This window comes from Rhinichthys klamathensis, unplaced genomic scaffold (genome assembly GCF_029890125.1).
Source record: "Rhinichthys klamathensis goyatoka isolate OS25496 unplaced genomic scaffold, OSU_Roscu_1.1 h1tg000067l_1, whole genome shotgun sequence".
Taxonomy (NCBI): domain Eukaryota; kingdom Metazoa; phylum Chordata; class Actinopteri; order Cypriniformes; family Leuciscidae; genus Rhinichthys; species Rhinichthys klamathensis.
Window position 1 is genome coordinate 841,830 of NW_026606610.1, and position 20,261 is coordinate 862,090.

Genomic DNA, 20,261 nt, shown 5'->3' on the forward strand with positions numbered 1-20,261 from the left:
GAACAATCAATTGCCCAGCTATTCATCAACAGGAAGATTAATCGACTAAAGAACAACGAGGTGCGATCCATTGCAATAGCTGTCTGTCTCCATCAGGGGGCACTTTTTATTCGTGCTTTTCATTTTTTAATTAAAATATTTTTAGGATTAGGCTACTAAGTATCAGATACCGCAGTCAATTATCTCTTTCACAATCAAAATTGACAATTTAAGACGGAATAATGAGACTGAGCTGAGGTGTATCTGTATTAGAGCTTAGAAATCTAATTTTGCGATTTAGAGGTTGCCTACGATTTGTCAAATAAATAAATGAATAAAATTGTCATTGTCACACAGAAAAAATTACAGAAACATGCCACATAATGTGCTACGGAAGCGTATTGCATTAATTTAAAGAAAAAAAAATCTACTCTGTTATTCTGAATTAACGAGTTAATTATCTCAGAATTATGATATAAAAAATTTCACTCTGTTTTTATGAATTAATGAGTTACTCATAATTTTGAGATAATTAAGTCATTAATTCAGAAAAACAGAGCAAAAACTTGTTTCCATGAAAAATTATCTCTAATTCTGAGATAATTAACTCGTTAATTTGCAACCTCTTTCTCTCTATATATTTTCATACTTTATTATGAAGAGATTAGGTGTAAACTAACTAACCATGGTGTTATTATAGTAAAAGTGTAGTAACGTGTTTTTGGCGGATTGATTAACATTTGTAGAACCAGTTTTACTAAAAATATGGGTTAAATTATGGTTAGTGTAGAAAATAGTAAATTTGTGGTTACCGTGGTTAAACTACAAGAACCATGGTTTTTCGTAAGAGTAACCCTAAAGAAAAAAAGGAAATGATCCTTGAATATTAATTGTGGTAGCATTTATTAACAGACATTTTTTGTAACATTTCCTTTAAATAACTACACACATGTACATTTATAACAATTCCATCCAACCAAAAAAAAAAAAAAAGAAGAAATCTATGTACAAACATCAGCACATTTATTATATACAATCACTCATTTTTGATACCAGAATATGGAAATATCAAAATATCATCACAAACTGGTGTTAATGAAAACCATAAAGAAATGTCACAGATGCATCAATACAATACTCTGACAGGTGTAAGACAACGGTATTAACATAAAAAAAAAAATGCACTGATGATATTTCAATGTGCATCATCATATGTACATATGTATAACATACGGCACTTGACACAAATGTTATTTACAAGTAATTCCATTTTCCCCAGATAGAAAATGAAAAGTACATATTTTCAGCTGGTCTATGTACATATATCACATCACATGGTAGGGAAACACTTGGCATTCAAATCTTTGACACCAAATTTACAGAGAACTGACATTTATTATTACTATACAATAATAAAAGCACTTTTGATAACTACAACACAGAAAAACAAAAGGACACCGACTAACGACCAGAGCAGGCAGAAATCACATTAATTTAACAACTAAACAAACAGCAGTGTCACCTATAAAACACATTGATTGGCTTTTCCATAGGAATTAATGGCATATTAGACATAATTCAGCAGCGACAACTATTCTAATTGCCCTTATTTTACTGACTGAGACCCTTAAACAAGATAAATTAAGGAAGATGGGAGAAACATACGTAATCAAACCAACATATGATTTAAAACAAAAGTAATAAATACTTAAATAATCTTGTTCACCTCAGACGAAGCATTTTAACCCCACTCACTCTGATGGCATCCTGCTGGTTAATTGCCTCAGTTGTCAGCTGTACCATTCATTCACACTTTAGCTGATCCATCCAGAACTTAATCGAATCAGTTCTTCTGATCTGAAGCGTTGAGGGACCAAATCTGTACGTTTATCCCTCAGCACATCCCTCTAATAGAGCTCTGTATGCCCCACAAGAGCAGAAACAGATAAAAAGGAACATAATAGAAGGTGTACGCAAAGGAAAGTAATACAAGAAATAAACAATAACCCTTTGTGCGCAATTCTAAAGTTTGATGTAATCAAACCCCACTTAGGTCTCATGGTTTCAAGTTTGTATATTCAGTCAGATGCACAAAAGTATTTATAAATATTAAATTACATACAAATATTACTTACGTAGTGTACAGTTACACTGATATTCCTTCCAAAATGTACCTTTCAATCATGATTGAAATGTATTTTTGGTTTTAGCACCTTAAAAACCTTTCTAAATGTTTCAAGTTTCTTCTTACGGTAGACGTGTCCCACCTCAGATCTTGTTTTTTTGTTAGTGCATTATAGATGTGTGCTTTTCAAAAGCTGGCAGTTTGCTTTGAGATCCTATGCCAGAGAGCAGCACAAATACACACAGAAGCCCGCCCTTCGGATTTAGGCAAGTCAGAGAAACATTTCTAGCGTCCATTAGCACTTGCGACTGGAAATTGGCAAGGCACTTTGAACTTGAGCTGGCAAAGGCTACATTTCAAGTTGATCCACTGTTGTGTAGGGGTGATATGGGTGGAAGTTCTCAGCCATAAGGCAGCCTGGTTGGTTCAAAGCATCCGCTCGGTTTGTTTTGGCTCTGTACTGTAGGTCCGACGCAAATGGCACAATGTCCTGTCAAGGGTTCTGGTGCTATTAAACTACATTGAGCTCAGTGGAGTCTGCTTCTGAGTCGATCTCATTTTCTCTGGAAAAAAGTCACACCGGACAAAGTTAGGCCAAATCAATGGGTCACAGCCACAAATATTGTAAAAAATAAGCACAAGAATACCATTTAATCAGCTTTAGAGTTTTAAAAGTACCATGTCAATTTAAATATTTCAAGAATGTTGAGCTGGCTTAGCTTGTTTAAGCAAGACATGTGATAGATTCAATAGGTGGTTTTACCTTTGTTCATTAAGAAGTTTGCGGTTGCCTTGTCTCTTTTCCTCAGTGATGGGATAGGAGATGAATATTAGCAGCCCGATAATGATCAAGACTATCGGAGCGGCAGACACCAGGATCTTCAAGGTTAAATCGACCTCGGCGGGTTGCGTGCAACCTCTCGTCACATAGCCGGCAAAACTGTTTCAAAGAGAAACGAGAGATTAGCATGCTATTAATGTTCATTCAGATAAATCCAACCTCATGACTGAGCACTGAATCTCACATGAAACACTGTCCTACATGGTCACGGCCTCCAGAGTCAAAAGACCCATAAGAGAGAGGCACTAATCGCATTATATCTGAAGGTCAGGAGGCCAGACTTATTCTCATACAGTAAAAGTAAATAAATAAAACAGGCTTATTTGATCATGCAGACTCTAATCCAACTTTAACAGCCTTGATAGCTTCAAAAAGGATTTCGTGTACGTGTGTGGAAACTTACTCAAGACTAAGAGTTGAGACCCCCAATGAGACTCCAGATGCAAACTTAGTAAAGAACACATAGAAGGAGTAGAAGATGGCTTCATGGCCCTGAGAATCAGGATTTTGGACTTTAAAATCATCCACGACGTCGGGAAGCATTGACCTGAGCACATAGGAAAACATGCATTAATACTGTGCATCAAATTTGGAAGCGTACACATATATTTTTTGTGCATTTTATAATCATCGGGTACTCACCAGGGAAGAAGGAAAGCCGCTGCTACACTGACTCCAGCCGCAAAAGCCACAATGTATGTCACATAAAGACTGCTTGGCACCAAGACTACAGAGACCAGGAAAGGCACCACAGACTGTAAAGAGAAATTTTAACAGTCAGTAACGGGAATCAAAAAGTTTTCGTTAGATGACAAGACGATGGGTCAGTTAAGGTTTGTGTGCCACTGCCAATACTTACTGTAGTCCCAATATACACGGCAGTCTTCTTGCCAAATTTCGTGAGGAACCATTGCCAAAATGGGATAGCAAGTGTGGCGGAGAGCTAAAATAGAGGAAATTAAAATAGAATTGGCTCAATGAGTGTGCTGGATAAAAAAAGGAGGGAAAATCTTTTGAAAATTGTGTTTAAAACATTCTATTCAAGTTCCTTTGTTTTTGATAAACTTTTATACCATTTCCAACAGACTTTTAATACAGCAATACATGCAAGTTACATATATTTTTCAAGGTAAAAAGTATATATGACAAAACCATGAAATAATCATTACAAAAAAAAAAATCATGAATGCATTAAACATAACACTTTACAGCTTGAACTATTTTGTTATAAAAGGTCAAATGATGTGATATTTTAAGAGACTTATTGACTGAAAAAAAATAATCAGATTCTGCAGGGATCCGAATCCTGATCTACGATTTTACTTCTAGTTTTATGTTGTTGTTTTTTTCTATATGTTGGTCAAACCACATGCTGATTTGGTGGACAAACATTTGTCATCTTATGTATATTTACTAAATTAGAATAAAAATGTAAATAAAAAATATGAATAAAGATTTTAAAAAATGAAGATGAAAAGAAAAACGGATTTAGATCAGACGATGCCTAATAAAAAATGTTTTTTAAATGCTAAATATCAGTCCATCGGTCTTATGCTCAACCACTATTTATAATATTTTTACAAATCTGCTTCAGTTTTTCTTCTAAGTAATAATAATAATAAAATTGTCAAACTATTTAACAGAATTTCATTCTTGTCGATTTATATTTACATTCATGAATTTGGTAGACACTTTTATCCACAGTGACGAACTTCGCATTAAAACTATAAAAAAAATGAACCAATTTCCTGGGAATCGAACCCACGACCTTGGCATTCTAAGCACCATGCTCTACTGTTTGAGCTACAGGAAGGCCATTGAACTATGTAACAAAACTTACTTACATTTATCTATTTACAAGTGCAGTTAACACTGCACTGCAAGATGGATGATGCGCATAAACAAAGCTTTAGCTAAGATTTTATATCTGGAAAAAGTAGATATCTCTGTTTTCATACAGGTTCCCATCAACAAGAATGCTTCCTCATGAAACACAACACAACATTACCACTCTGTTGTAAGAAAAGTGATAGGTGAAGGACAATGCCTGAAAACGTCCTATTCATGCATTCTCAGTCATAGTTCAGTTCAGAGTCCCTGAAAGAGGATTATTGTAGTCAGGGGGAACAAAAAAGTCAGAAGACTGGGTTTGACATGACTACAATAATTCTCTCTTATTGAACATGACACATCTTAAATGAATATGGGTTTTAAACAAGGACAAAAGTGTAAGAACGAGACATTCTTGTTCTCCATAACTAGATGAACACCTTTTCATTCCTCAAACAATAATCTGGTTTCAATCCAATACTCTCGACAGTGAAAACTTTTCTGCGATAGAGGAATTTCATGGGTAAAACAGCAAGCTGTAAGTTGGTTAAGGGGCAGTACTGGAAATACTAGTCTATTCCAATAAACAGCCTAAATAGATTTTGTATAACGCAAATAGCAAACTGCTTCACATAATGGACCCATTTTAAGTTATTTCCTTTTGTACACTTGTCAGTCAAAATGCATTCAAAAAGCACATTCAAAACATTTTAAAAGACTGAGCCCTTTGTAATGCTTACCATAATGACGAGCAGGATGTTTTGGAAGTCGTTCCTAAAGCCCAGGGTGTAGCTACAGAATAGTGCAAAGTTTCCCTCTAAAAACTGCAAGAAATATTTATAGACACAATAAGCTGCATAGTAAGACACATTGGCAAACTCTTTATTTGTTACGTTTTGCTAAAGCTAACAGTGCTCATCTATGGCGGTCACTGTTTAAACGACCAAAATGGCTGCTGGTGACCACGGCTCAACCGGAATCATTTGCGCAAGGACTCACCATAAAGGCCAGAGAGGTGAAGAGGAAGCCCATGACCAGCTTGGCATATGGGCCGTGACCCATAACCATACGAATGCCCTGGAAAAATGACATGGGCTCAGTTCTAACCCTGCAGGTCTCTGTTAAAAGAAGAGAGAGGCAAGGTGAGATGATGGAAAGTGGCACCAAATCAAACAAATGGCAATTAATGCTGCTACAAAAAATGCAATAAACACCACACTGTAAAAAAAAAAAGTTTTTTCACAGAAATATACTGTATTATTTTACAGATATTTTCTGTTTTTTTAACATTACGTGTAAATGTCATTAAAATACAGAAAAAAACTTTTATTAAAAACATTAACCATAAAATAAAAGTAATAATCTGTAAATTCATATAAGGAGAAATTATAGTTTTTTTACAGGATTATTCTTTTGTTTAATTGGCTTGAATGTTAAATTACATTAAATTCTATGTAAAAAGACAAAAAAAATCGCTTATTTAAAATTAAGACAACTATGTGTTTTTTTACTGTGAAACTTTAAATTTAAGGTAAATACATGTAAAAAAACAATCGTAAAAAAACGGTAAAAAGTCTGGCAGCAAAGTTGCCAAACACTTACCGTCAAATTACAGTAAAAAACCTTAAGTTATTCTACGGAATAATTCTGTTTTTTAAAATACAGATATTTACTGTAAACATTTTCTGTATTTTTACAGTTCCACTGCTGTAGAATGAAAAGAAATCTCATTAAAAAAATGTCTGTAGAACATTAAACAAATGAATAAATCTGCATATAAACTGGAAATTATTGCAGGAATACCTTACAATTATACAATTAAAGAAGTCTTCTGTTTTTACACAGTATTCTTTGGTAAATTCATAACATTATCAATTACATCCACAAGAACTCCCCGTCAAAGTACAGATTTTTAGATGTAAAACACGTACTTTTCACATTAATGTATAGGTTTACTTTGAATAAACTTACTTTTATAGTAATTAAACGCAACTATCCAATATATCTACATACTTTTAATTCAAGGAGTTCACTTTATATAAACATTGTTTTATAGTAAATAAAAGCAACTATCCAATATATCTACATTACTTTACCATTAATGTATAGGGTTAGGGTTAGGTTAGCACCTCACACCTATCAAATACAGGGTAATTGTAAAACTTCCAAGTCCCCTGCCACCAATGCAGATATTTTTCAGAGGCAAAGATAAACTTTGCTGGCCACATCAGCTTAAGATTCAACAAGTGCAGATACAAGAGTGATAGATAAAAAATATATACATAAAATAAAAATAAAAAAACAGCTATGTAGGCTATACCTTTCATGCAGATATGCTGTAAATAAAAATTGAACATTATAATTACTGTGTGTTATACTACAGAAACAGATCTAAAAATATTGCCTTGAAAGATGGATGAATACAGTAGGAGATATTGTTGCACAGTGTAACTAAATATACAGTTATTGTACATGAAATAATTGAGCTTAAGTTTAATATAAAATTAAATCAAGAATAGTCAGTGATTGTTTATGCATCCTATATCCAGTGTTTCTACTGTCAGGTACCACTGACAATTCTGAAGTGTTCTGTAACAATTTCATAAGTGGCAGAGAAAAAATTGAGTGGCAACATTTTCAGACCCCACCCCGTGCACTGTAGCTGCTGCTGTCTGGTGCTGCAGCCTCAAGTCTCGGATCATCATGCTTTGGGACAGTTTTTCCGCAAGACAACCAGGCTCAAAAATGCTGGACACTAACCGCCTGTCTGCCTGTTGGTGTGAAAGGACTCTTGAATCTTGTGTGCTGATATGTCCTCTTTTGGCTTGGCTTTTAAGGGTGACATTGTCCTTTTTGTCTGTTTGAAATGCTGCCCTGACAGTGATTTTCTGACCATATACTATATTGACACGTATCTGTTTATTTGAGAAGAAAATATGTGATTCAATTTAAAAGTAAAGGCTGTAAATCCACTTTAAAAACGTTGAAGCATTAAGACACAAAGTCAATCTATATTCAACAAAATTCAAGGCCCTCACTGCAGTGAAATCATTAGGCCACTCCACAATTTTCTCGGTTGATGGGAACAAACCGCCACACTATGAATAAAGCTTTACAATGGGGTGCTATATATTTTTAATTTACAATAGGTGAGCAATGTGTGAAAGACAAGGAATTTATTCTGGGGCTCAAGTTCAACCAAGGCTCTTGTAGCATAAACTTGAGCTTTGGTAAACTGGGGGTGAAGGAATTGAAGACATTAAAATGGTTGAAACATTACACAACGACAACGTGTAAACAAACATCCTAATTGTTTTTCTAGTCTCTGTGCTTTAGATATCAAGAAAGTGCGCGCAGATTCAAATAATTGAATGTTGTACAATCATTGGACGAATCATACGACAGAGGCAATCTCGACCAATGATATTGTTTGACTTTGGGAGGGGGATACGTCATAACTTCGCGCGAAGCAGTAGTAGAGAGCCTGGATAAAGTATGGAACATTTCCACGATATCGGCATTCAGCTTTCACTAAAGGTAGATTAATATACCCAGCCGGCACATGACCGACCTTCAACGTTGAAATATGATTGAAATAATGCCAGTCGTTGAAACAACGTTTAATGCTAAATGGTTGAAAAAGGTTAACAAAAACACTTTCTAAATCAGTGGTCTCAAACTCGCGGCCCGCGGGGTGATATTTTGTGGCCCCCTACTTGACATTAAAGTTTAATGTTAGTGCGGCCCGTCGTTGCGTGTGCCGCGTTTAAAAAATATATATATATATTTTTATCCCTTATGGGCTACCATAGATAGTTTTGTGACAGCTTACGGTGGGTTTGTTGTCAATAGTTGTCAATGACAACCGCGAAGTACAAACATCCTGCGCCTGGAAAAAATGAGCGCGTCGCTTCAATTATGAGCGCGCTTGCAACACATTTTCTTTATACAACACATTAATGATATTGAATGTTTTTTTTTGGAAGGCACATTTCCTTTTATTATACTTAGAAAAACAATTATTGCTTTTGAAATACAAATATTTGCAGTCATGTCTGCCCGTCTTATTGAATTCTTTCTACACATGTATAGTGTCTGACTTTGCACAAATCAAAGCAAACCGTCTTATCAACCTGTTGGACACATATTACAAGCTCAAAATGATTATTCTCACATTGTTTTAGAGCAGGGTCTCTCTCCAACACGTCGCTCGCGAGCTACCAGTAGCTCGTGGCCTGATTGGTGGTAGCTCGACAAGGGGCCGTTCACATATCGCGCTCACATATTTTTGCGCGCTCAAGTTCGTTATTTCAAATGTGGTACAAATATGTAGAAATATTGGAGAGTTGCTTGTTATTACTGTCAAATAATGTTTATATAAAGTAAACCTGCATACATTAATGGTAAAAGCTTGTACATTTATTGGAGATGTGTCTGTAATTACTGTCAAATAATGTTTTAATAAAGCAATAACTGTTAAAAATATGTTTCTGAAACTTAATATCACAAGATCTTGTTTTTTTGTACAGGATAAAACCAATATTTAACAGGAATTTACTGTAAATAGATTGAATAATGACATAAAATAAAAGTTTAAATCGATCAATATACTGGTATTAGGCTTTAAATTAGGGTATCTGAAGGTAATTATACAACATTTTCTGTGTGTTTTACATAGAAAAGTCTTTACTTTGACAAGGAGTTCTTGTAGATGGATTGGATTATCCTAAAAATATACCAAATAATACTGTATTAAAACAGAAGTCTTTGTTTTAATTATGTAATTTTAAGGTATTTCTGCAATATTTGTAAGTTTTTATACAGATTTATACATTCGTTTAACATTCAACAGACATTTTTTTATGAGATTTTTTTTTCTTTCTACAGCAGTTTGACTGTAAAAATACAGAAAATGTTTACAGTAAATATCCGTTTTCAAAAAACAACATTTTTCTGTAAAATAATTTACGTTTTTTTACTGTAATTTGACGGTAAGTGGTTGGCAACTTTGCTGCCAGACTTTTTACCGTTATTTTACGAAAAATTTTTTTACAGTGCAGCACTGGGGAAACTAGAGTTTACAATAGTTAACTAACTTTTCCCCCAAACAATATTCCGGTTTTAGCCTATTAAAGAGTAAAGACAAAGAGTATTGGTGCGCACAATGTGTACATGTCGGTTAGCTGCCAAAATAAGCCGCCCAGGAAAAGAATGTTGTTTAGTCGCTTGATCCATGTTCCATGAGCATGACACATAAGTCAGGACTGTGCTTGGACAGGTCTTTTCCCCACAACATCTCACATAGGCCTGCTTGTTAAGGCTCAATATTTTGGTTCAAAATAAACTACTCTGGAGAACACAAAAAATGACCTTCTTTTAACATGCGCCACATTTAGACGTTTCTCTGTGCTGTGAAAGCTAATAACCCTGCCAAGCTTATTCACTGGCATTTCCCTGGGACCAGCTGAGCTCTGCTTGTGGGACAACTACTGACTCAAAGTAACCCGATCAGTGTAGAAAAGAACAGCTGCAATCAACTGCATGAGACTGCTTGATGAGCACAGTTTACATACATGTTGGTAGCCTGGTTAAAACCAGACCATTCTCAGTTGTAACTGAGTTATGGTCTGGCAAAGCGTCATAGACAAATCATTTCCAGAGGGGCGTCACCAACGGACGTCGCGGATAGACCTAAAACCAATCTGAGCGATGAAGGAGATGATGTATGCAGAGCGGTGGAGAAACATCTCCGAGTGTTGTTCTTTGCTCGGTTTTTAACTAAAAGGAAACGTTCAAATTGCTTAAAACAGACGGGATAGCTGATTCGAACGAGTGATGTTCGACGGCGGCATCCATCTTTGTAATGTAGGCTACAAAATCTGCTTCAAAATCCCAGTGCCATCGTCATCGTGTAAAGCCCACCCCAACGTTTCTGATTGGTGCCTCGATTTCGACGGATTGGAAATAGGCTTGAATGTGCTCTTTGCCAGACTAACTTTCAGAGCAAATCTAAATTTGCCAGAAGTTGTCTGGGTTTTCCCAGGCTAACATGTTGGCTCAGTTTGGGTCAAAGATAAGATATTGAAGTGAAGTGATAGTTCCCTTTAAGAAAAAATGAGTTAACATCAAAGCCATGATGTCGGCTGATTTGATCTTTGGTCGATTTCCTCCATTTAAACTTTGAATAAATTTCAAATGTGGTAGTCAACTTTTTTCAGCAAGGATTAAATTGATAAAAAAAATAGTAAAGACTTTTAAACTCTTAAAAAGATTTTCTTTTGAACTTTCTATTCATAAATAATTCTGAAAAGGGTAATGTATCATGGCTTCCACAAAAATATTGAGCAGTTCAACATTGATAATTTGAAATGTTTATCTAGCAGCAAATCAGCATAGAATGATTTCTGAAGGATCATGTGACACTGAAGACTGGAGTAATGATGCTGAAAATTCAGCCTTGCCATCACAGGAATAAATTAATTTTAAAATATATTTAAAACCATTCTTTTAAATTAAAACAATATTGGTGTTATTACAATGTATATACAATGACTTGTCATAAGAGACTTCTTTCAAAAACATTTTTACAAATCTTACTGACTGTGCATGTTTAATTACATCAAAAGCAGGAAAAAAAATTGTGAAACTGTGGCATATTTGCAAAAGTACCAGCACTTACCTTTTCGTTCTTTCACACCAAGGAACAAGACCACGGCACAGAGAACATAAATGATGCAGATGACACCAGACGCGATCATGTAAGCATTTCTCTGTGGGAACCATAAGAGACAAGGCATTTAATACCAATGTAACAAGAATTTAATTGTCAACCTCAAAAAAAAAGAAAAAAAAAAGAAATTCCTTACCAGATTCTCTAGTGAAACATGAGGCTCAGTGATGTTGACATCGGGAGACACCTGTAGATCTGTGGAGTTCAGGACCTCTCCAGAGCTGATACAGGGAGCGTTAGCCATTCCCACAATCTGACCTTGAACAGCAGTGCCAATGAGCGTGCCCAAAACCTCAACAGTCATTCCTGAGATAACGGGTAAGCGGTTAGTCGGGCAAATGGGAACCAGAGGATATAACTAGCTGTAGATGCTTTAAAACTCACGGTAGGCTGTGGCCGAATCCCTCTCTTTCTGTTCAGTACTGATAAACATGGTAAGAGCAGAGTATGGTACATGGAAGCACTGTTTTTTGGGGAAACAGAAGATGCCAAAGGGTCAAAGGAAAGGAAAACCATACAGGCTACAACTTATGGTCGGTATAAAAATGGTTACTCACTGTCTGTAATGTTTGGAAGAGGCAGTAGAAGACCAGGTACCAGGCAATCTTGCCTTGGTCACCAGGCGGCACGTACCAGATGAGGAAATAGCACAGCACAGCAAATGGGGTAGACAGAATGATCCTATGGAAAAGATATATGACATTAGTAAAAAAGGTAACTTATTAAAAAATAAATTAAAAAAATGAAATAAAACTACAGGGTTGGTATTCTGGTTCCACAAGACAATAAACATAGCTGAAGTACACTAAGTGAGGCGTTACATCGCTTGTCAAGCAAATGACACCAAACGTGTTATTAAAGTTCTCTCTTTTCTGTCTAAAAGCCATGATGTTGTCACCAGCTGCCCAACACCTTGAGAGATGAAAGAATTTATTGCATAACGTCCTGTCTTTGTTCATCGAACAGGATACTTAGGTGGAAATACAGTGTTGGTTCTTATGTCATTTCTGTACAAGGAAATAGCTTTAAGCATCATGGAATTTTGTGGCGCCACACTTTGCTTTCCTGGTAGAGTGATTCAACACGCCGAGTAGTAAAACGGCATTATTTCCCACCCCTTAAAAACTTGTTTATGGAAAAAGCCGAACCTCACTTTGCAGTTTTTATTGAGAAGACCTTCACAGAATCGGAGCCCACAGAATTCCACAGAATGTATGTTTGTATTCAGTTAGTACGCTCCAGCCCCCTCTCCACCCCCTTGCTTTTGGTTTATTAAATATTTAGGCTAATTCCAAAATGCTATTTTGCAGTTACTAATAGACAGCCATTATGCAGATTTTTACCCCGCGTTCAGCACCAGAAAATGTTTGCAGATTCTGCATGGAACCTGTTTGGGTTACGTTTCTTTGATACTTGAGTCATGATACTTCATTTAATGCACAAATATGTTCAGAATGATGATTTGCCACAAATATGTTTAGTACCTCAAACGTTTCCAATGATACTAGTGTCATCATGCATGTGACAATGTAATTATAATAAACAGTGAACATTATAAAAAGTTCACCCTGCCAACATTTAGATTAGACAGGCTTGTCCTGCCCTAAAAAAAAAATCACGAGTTAACACTTACATCAACTTAAACAGAGTAAAGATTATGCGTATTTGGCGTGCTGTCCGGGCTCGGAACCAAGAGTAAGCAAGAAAAATACCAAATGTTCAGGTGCAAACATGTAGCAAAAAGGTGCAGCTAGTTAAAAGTTCAAAATAGTAACAAATCACACTGTACCAGGAAGGCTGGCATTTGAACTAAAATAACCCCACAGTGCTCGGTATCCCGCCCTTAGACTTTGAGGCAGCGCTGGTCTGCCTTCCTTCGTTCTGATTGGACGACAGAGGTGGTGTGTTGTGGGTTGGACCACTCAAGAGTCTGAATGTACCTCCCAGCCCCCAAGGCATGCAGCAGGAAAAGGGAATGTCTTCCGTCTGAGCCCGCAACACAAAACAAATGTCTCTTTAATCATGCCATTTGCTGAATCACTTGATAATTCAATCCACAAGACATGAGTAAGGAAGATAAGAGATGTTTTTAGGTTCATGTGCTCTGATATTTATTTGCAATTTATCAGAGACTTTCATATCTTCAAATATTTACATTTTCTTTACAGTTTACTCAGTATTTCAGCTCATGTCATTTCATTTAGCGTTGAAAATGTGACTAACCCTTGTAATGAATTCCCTTTCAGGATTATGATAGCTTACCTCACATGTTTGTGACTATTATTAATGCATGTGATGAAGCATTGAGGAAATTCAATTATACAGGCTTGAGGCATGATTTTCCATGAGAGAGAGGGGACTTTTTCTCCCCCATGTACCGATAACTATACCAAACAAACATGTTTCATTCACTCCCAAGTGACATCACAGCACAGATCTGTGCGTCACTAGGGATCTTCTAATGATACCACCCTTAGAGGATACAACCATCTTGCTCAGATTCAATGTCACTGAACTGAGCTCATTAGGGCAGAACTTTCTCACCAGCTTCCTACCAGATTCCTTCAAATGCCCCGTGAATGGAGACGCACATTCCTCAACCCAACCCCCGTTCCCAGCACTTCCAAGTGGTTTTCCAATTATTCATATAGTGAGTGACCTCCTACTTCTGAGAACATGGCAACCGCAACACTTCAAACTGACCATCGTATGAAAAAAATTAGACTGAGAAAGTGAAATCATGTGGATTGTTTTTAATGCTAGATTTCCATTTGTTTGAGGTTGGGAACACCTTGGGAAGAGGGAAAATGGTGTTTGAGGGCTTTAAATTGATATTTTGCTTCATTAGTTGCTAAAAACCCATTTTCTTCTCTGTGTAAACCCAACAAGACTTTCACAAACTTTAAATGTGTAGAGAACCACACAAGCTTTCTCTAAAGCAGACACTCTCTCTCATCAGCAACAATGTCATTACAGATAATGCTTATGTGGGCGCAAGATTAAGCATCATTTCCTTGGGGTTTTTTTTTTCTTCTTTCGTGAGAGAGCAAGAATCTATGTCCTAAATCTTCAGAAAAAATGTTGATAGCGATCTCAGGATGTAAAACTTGCTATTCATTTTCTGTGAGGTTTGCTATTTATGCAACTAAAATTACCAACATTCAGGTCATGTCTAAATACTGCGATTTTGTTTTTGCGAGAAGTAATATTCAACTTTCAGAAAATTAACAGAAATGTACACACTTAAAAACTACACTAAAATGGGTAACAGGATTGAGTTAAACTTTAGCCTGAATTATGCTGTCACACAGTAGGTAGTTTGATAACAAATGTTGGTTTCTTAAGCACATTTGCCTTCATATATATAATAAAATGCTGTAACACTAGTTAAGAAAGAAACACATTTACATAATTTCTTGTTGTTGAATGGCAAGTGTTTCTAGTCAGGACACTGATAAAGTGGTTTAGCCATGCATGTGATGTAGAATCAAATCAGATTGGCTGGCTGAAAATGCAAAATGGCCAAAGGCAAAGCTACTGTGATGTATTCAGCCCCCCGCCCATCACGCCCCTAAACCCCCCCATGAGAGCTCAGGGGGCTTTCCTTAGCCCACAAACGTCCTCTCACTTAGAAACATCACCAGACACACTTGGCTCTCTCACTAAAAGACTACAACTCCTGATATTTCACAATGACTGAGAAATGGGTCAGAAGACAAAGCAAGTGATAGAGTCGAGAGATTCATTTGGGATGTATTTTATACGCAACAAAGGAGGCCACCGAGTTTGTGGAGGGTAGACTTGTGAAACAAATTTTTTCTAAGAAGGGCAGAAAGTTACTACAGGCAACATGCTCCTTAATCGAGTCTTTTTCAATGCGTCACATCAAGGTATGAATTCACACAGACCTGGACAGTAAAGCATTGGAGAAATCCAATTTAACCGAGGTGAAAAAAGACATACCAGGGCATCATTCGTCCAAATCTGGTCCAGGGACTCCGGCTGACCAGAAAACCCACAGTAGGGTCTGTGATAGCATCCCATGCTCGACCCACAAACAAGATGATGGAGGCATAAAATGGGTCCAACTATCGAGAAAAGAGAAAGACCAACATGTCATCACCTTACCTAAAACACACATCACTGGTTGAGATTTTTCCAAAAACTTATTTAGGACTAAATGATATCTCAAACTAACAGGTGAAATATCAACATGAAAGATTAATAGAAATTAAATAAAGAAAATAAAGAAAAAGAACACGTGAAGACTTCAGCAATTGAAAAACCTGTTAAAACTCTGTTAAAGCTTTTAAATATAAAGCTCTAATATTACATATGAACAGTTTATTTGAAAAATAAAAATCTGTTTCGGTGATAAAGCAAAGATATGCACAACTATCAGTTGAAGATGTGACTTCTCACAATAAATCAACATGCTCTTTAGAAGGCTATGTGAACCACAACAACTTCTGAAATGTTGCACAGACTAACTGCTTCATGCTGACATTGTGCATTGTAGAAATAACTGTTAATTATGGGATTAAACACATTAACAGAACTCACACTGGGAACCTGTCTACTGTAGCCCGTAGTTACATGATAAACACTGAAGGCTATTAGAACAATCCTATTCAGACACTTTAATCTGGCCAATCAGCCTGCCAAGACTACAGTAGCCTCCAAAAGTTAATGGCAAGAAAGACCTTTGAAATACCATTCATTTTCCAGTACAATTCCTCCTTTGTGACTGTACTTGTCTCGGACTATGCGAGCAGGGGTTGTAATGAAACCCGCTGCCCCCTGAGGATCACAATCCGATTCTACATTCTACAAGTCAACCTGATATATAACTAAGTATTATATCACCCGGTTTGTTTTCTATTTTTTTTTTTTTTTGATAAATGTAGGGAACACAACAATATTCATAGCATTTAAATAAATAAAATCGCAATTTTTCATTTAATTTTTTATTTTTATTATTTACTTCCAGCTAAATAGCGTGCTTAAAACTAGTAAATAATTGAACATACCTGTATATTTTAATTGTAAGTATATATATATATATATATTTAAACAAATTAACAGAAATTATATCATATGATTTTGATTGATTTTAATTGTTGTATAAAGTTGAGAATCATCAAGACCTCTGAGGTGGGGATGTGGGATGGGCCAAAATCATTTGAAGTAACATTTGATGTGATGAAAACTAGTTATATTCAAAGCTAGATTCATTTTATATTAGATAGTTTGTCAAGTGTAAATAATGGTTTTAAGAAAAAGTAATGGGACACAAAAGTGTACCACAAAGTGCAATCACACAGAGCTCTACTCACCAAAGCAACGTCCAGCAGGTAGATCTGAAGGAAGAAGCCGATTGCACATCCTGTTATCTGATATGGTGCTCCTCCAACGGCATAACACAACTTGTTGCACAACGACAACCGGCCCTTTGATTCATGCTATTTTTAAAAAGGAAGAAACAACAAGATGAAAAACATCCAAATTATTCAAAATATAGGGATTATGAATTCATGAAGTTCATACAGAGTTCGCTGTCTCTCAATTGGGATTTAAACTGACCTAATTGTGGTGTAAATAGGCTCACTATGGCCAGACACGCTTGTAATTTGGCTTAAGTTGTAGAATGGCAAGGGTTTCCACTCTGAGACAAGCGCCGGTTTCAATTATGCTAATACTATGCATTTCTGCTTGACTTGCTGTTTGGTCCTAATCCAAACATAACCTCATTCGCCATACAGCCATGTAGCTTCTAATATTTGGGTCAAGATATGAGCCCTCATGCAAGAAATACCACTGAATAATCAGATGAGATAGGAGGCGTTCTGTGATTAACACCAGCACATCAACTCACGGCAGATCAGCAATTTTCAAGAGACTCAGAGATAGTCATTTAGTTCAAATTTGAGCCCATTTATCAAGAAACGAGGGTGTGATCTTCAGTCAGTTAGGTGACTTCAAATACATTAGTCAGTTACTAACAGCTGACTGTCTGTCACATGTATCCTCCAAAAATAAACCATTAAAGTTTCAATGTGCAAATCATAAGTCACTATCTTTGGCTTTATTGCACAAGCCAGAAGGTGTTACCATAAAGCCTTTAACTCATGTTAAAGTACACTAGGACAATCTTAACACTCCAACGTAAATGAAGACACTGTATTACGGTCTTGTGGTTGGAAGGCCCAACTAACTGACAGTGCAACAGAGATAACATAGTAGAAACAGAGAACGATTATTTGTGTTACTTCACTAAGGACTGTTAATAGAGGATTTGTTGGCTTATGTGACTGGGGCTTTCATTAATTCTGGACTGCATGTTGCTTCATTTGTGATGCCGAGACAGTTTTGGGGTAAACAATGTTGCTAAAAAAAAGGCCAAGGAAGTGTAGAAACACTCAATGGTCTTGTAAAGACACTAAACAGAGAAATTTTGCAGTTGAACAGGAAATTTCCTCAAGATACCAATCATTTATAGAAACTGTGATGCCATCCGTCATGTTTCACTTTCATCTTTGCAATGATCAGGATAAGCTATTAAGACAACAGCCACTCTCAATTTACTTAATGGCATTTTAACACAAAATGGGACAGAGAGATCATCTGCTTTTGGAATGCAGCAACTATATGATTAATTTAGTTATCTAGATCTACATCAGCATTCAGCAATAAAAGCAAACCACGTTTTACAGCAATAAAGTCATCACATACAATCAACCTAATAAATCATATGACTATGATTTTTCATTCTGATGATGTGGCATATGTAATCTAGACTTTGATCCATATGGGATCAATAATGTGAAACACCCAAATGTTTACATCTTGTTGATTGGTAGACTAGTTGCTATATTTGAATTTTTAAGTAAGGAATAATTGATGACAAACAATTGAATTATTAAAAACAATGCAAACCCCAAAGTAATGTGGGCATGAAGCCAGGTGGAAGTGTACAATATTTTTTAATCATTCAATAAGCATCGAAAGCTTGTGATGATTCTATGCACTTTTTAGACAGAAAACAGAGTTTTCAAATTTGTATTTATATTATTGGGAGTCTTTTGCATTAAAATCATTAAAATATTTTAGTGAAGTGGTATAGAGCTGCATAGTCGTGCACAGAAAAATAAGCCAATCAGAATCAACCAATCAAAATAATTTAATTGTAATATTTCCCCCTCTCTTAATTAGTTTAGTTTCACTATATTTAACAATTATTTGATATATTGGGTTTAGGGGAAATGAACACACAAACAATTTTCTTTCTTTAAAAAAAAAAACGCGTTCCCTAATTTGATTTAAAATAGTTCCGTTCAATTCAGTAGCTAACTGGAGCACATTTTAAGCTATTCTCACAGACATTCAAACAGCGACTCCCATTTAAACTCTGACACCGGTCTACTATGTAAACGACCAATGGAATGTAATAAACCACAACTCTGATGGCATGAACAACAAACAGCCAGATAATTTATGTGGAATCGGTCTAAAATCTTTGATTAATGCCAACGTTATAATTTCAATGGTTCGCGAGTGGGGCGTGCGCGCTCAATTTATCCTGACAAAAATGACACGTATGTTATATCAGCACGAGCCGCTCCTACGTGGCTGTTCAACCGGGAAATCCTGGGACATATATGTGGGTTGCTAATAAACTTATAACTGAATGAAGGCATGATTTATTTTCAGTTTCTTACCTTTGCTGCCAATTTGATTTCATCTGGGCTGGGTTTTTGCAGGAGACTTGCATTGGAGTACTGCTCTGCGCCCTCTCCTCTTGCCATCTCGTTCTTGAAGATTTACGTTTAAAATCTCCTACGAGAACCCCGTTACTGAATGATATTGACAAAAGAAGAAATCGAAAAAATAGCAGCTTTAAAAAAATAACATAAACCACTGATCCTGTTCGCGTAAACCGTTTTCTTTGGGATCAACCTGCTTCTACCGATCTACCAGCCGGGTGTAGTAGTAATTGAGTCGATACTCCTCCCCCTTCAAACAGTCATTCATCTAGCACAACAAACCCCTCCTTCGTCCACCTCGGATGATTTTTCACCCTATGCTATAGGGGCAGGACCATGACGTCAACATGCTGACGCATGACCACACGCTCAAATTTTAAAGAAAAGATTTTTGAAACATGCATGGGGGACATAGTACTGTTGCATCATCATTATGAGACAACAGTTTGGTGCATGGTATTTGTACACTTTTGACATAAGGAAACCTTCAGTCATCAAAGGTTGTGCTTGGTTTCCATTCAGCAATGCATTGCAATTTTCCAAAATCTTTCTTTTCTTTTTTTTTTGCAGCGATGCCATTGAAGAACCATTATAGGTTGTTCTTAAAATAACTTTTTTTTTAGTGTGAAGAATATTTTAAAGAAACATTTCTATAAGGAACTGTATGACATGCCACGTGGAGAATGTAACTTTACTGTTTACTCACATATAAGGGGGCGTCCACCAACATAACTTAAAAATATACACTAAATAGGCTACAGACCGAGTTTAGGTTCACACACTAATCAATATGTCAACAGAAGATTAGATAAGAGTCATTTGAGTGTCACAGACAGCTGTATTTGGAAAGACATTTTTATCTTGTGAGCATAGAGCAATGCAGTGCTGTATTTCTCCAATTAGGTTCAGATTAGCTTAGATAAACCAGAAGGTGATTCGTGTTAAATAAAACAATTTTAGGTTCACGAAAACCTCAAAATGCTTTTAAAATGT

At 36.2% G+C, this 20,261-nt stretch overlaps 1 protein-coding gene across 2 annotated transcripts; it reads right to left on the reverse strand.

Annotated features, from left to right (window-relative positions):
* Positions 1–865: 865 nt before the first annotated feature.
* Positions 866–19,425, reverse strand: mfsd2ab (MFSD2 lysolipid transporter A, lysophospholipid b). 2 transcript variants are annotated; one of them, XM_056250096.1, is made up of 14 exons: positions 19,224–19,424; positions 16,842–16,967; positions 15,469–15,593; positions 12,063–12,186; positions 11,890–11,968; positions 11,642–11,811; positions 11,455–11,545; positions 5,775–5,893; positions 5,516–5,599; positions 3,805–3,888; positions 3,588–3,700; positions 3,349–3,492; positions 2,868–3,044; positions 866–2,667 (listed from the first exon to the last, which is right to left on the reverse strand). In XM_056250096.1, exons 1-14 carry the CDS (start codon positions 19,308–19,310, stop codon positions 2,616–2,618), a joined length of 1,575 nt encoding a protein of 524 aa, XP_056106071.1. In that variant the 5' UTR covers positions 19,311–19,424; the 3' UTR covers positions 866–2,615. The 2 variants fall into 2 exon arrangements, with proteins under 2 accessions (XP_056106071.1, XP_056106072.1); XM_056250097.1 differs by lacking the exons at positions 866–2,667; positions 2,868–3,044 and adding an exon at positions 3,069–3,302 and having other exon boundaries at positions 3,333–3,492; positions 19,224–19,425.
* Positions 19,426–20,261: the final 836 nt, after the last annotated feature.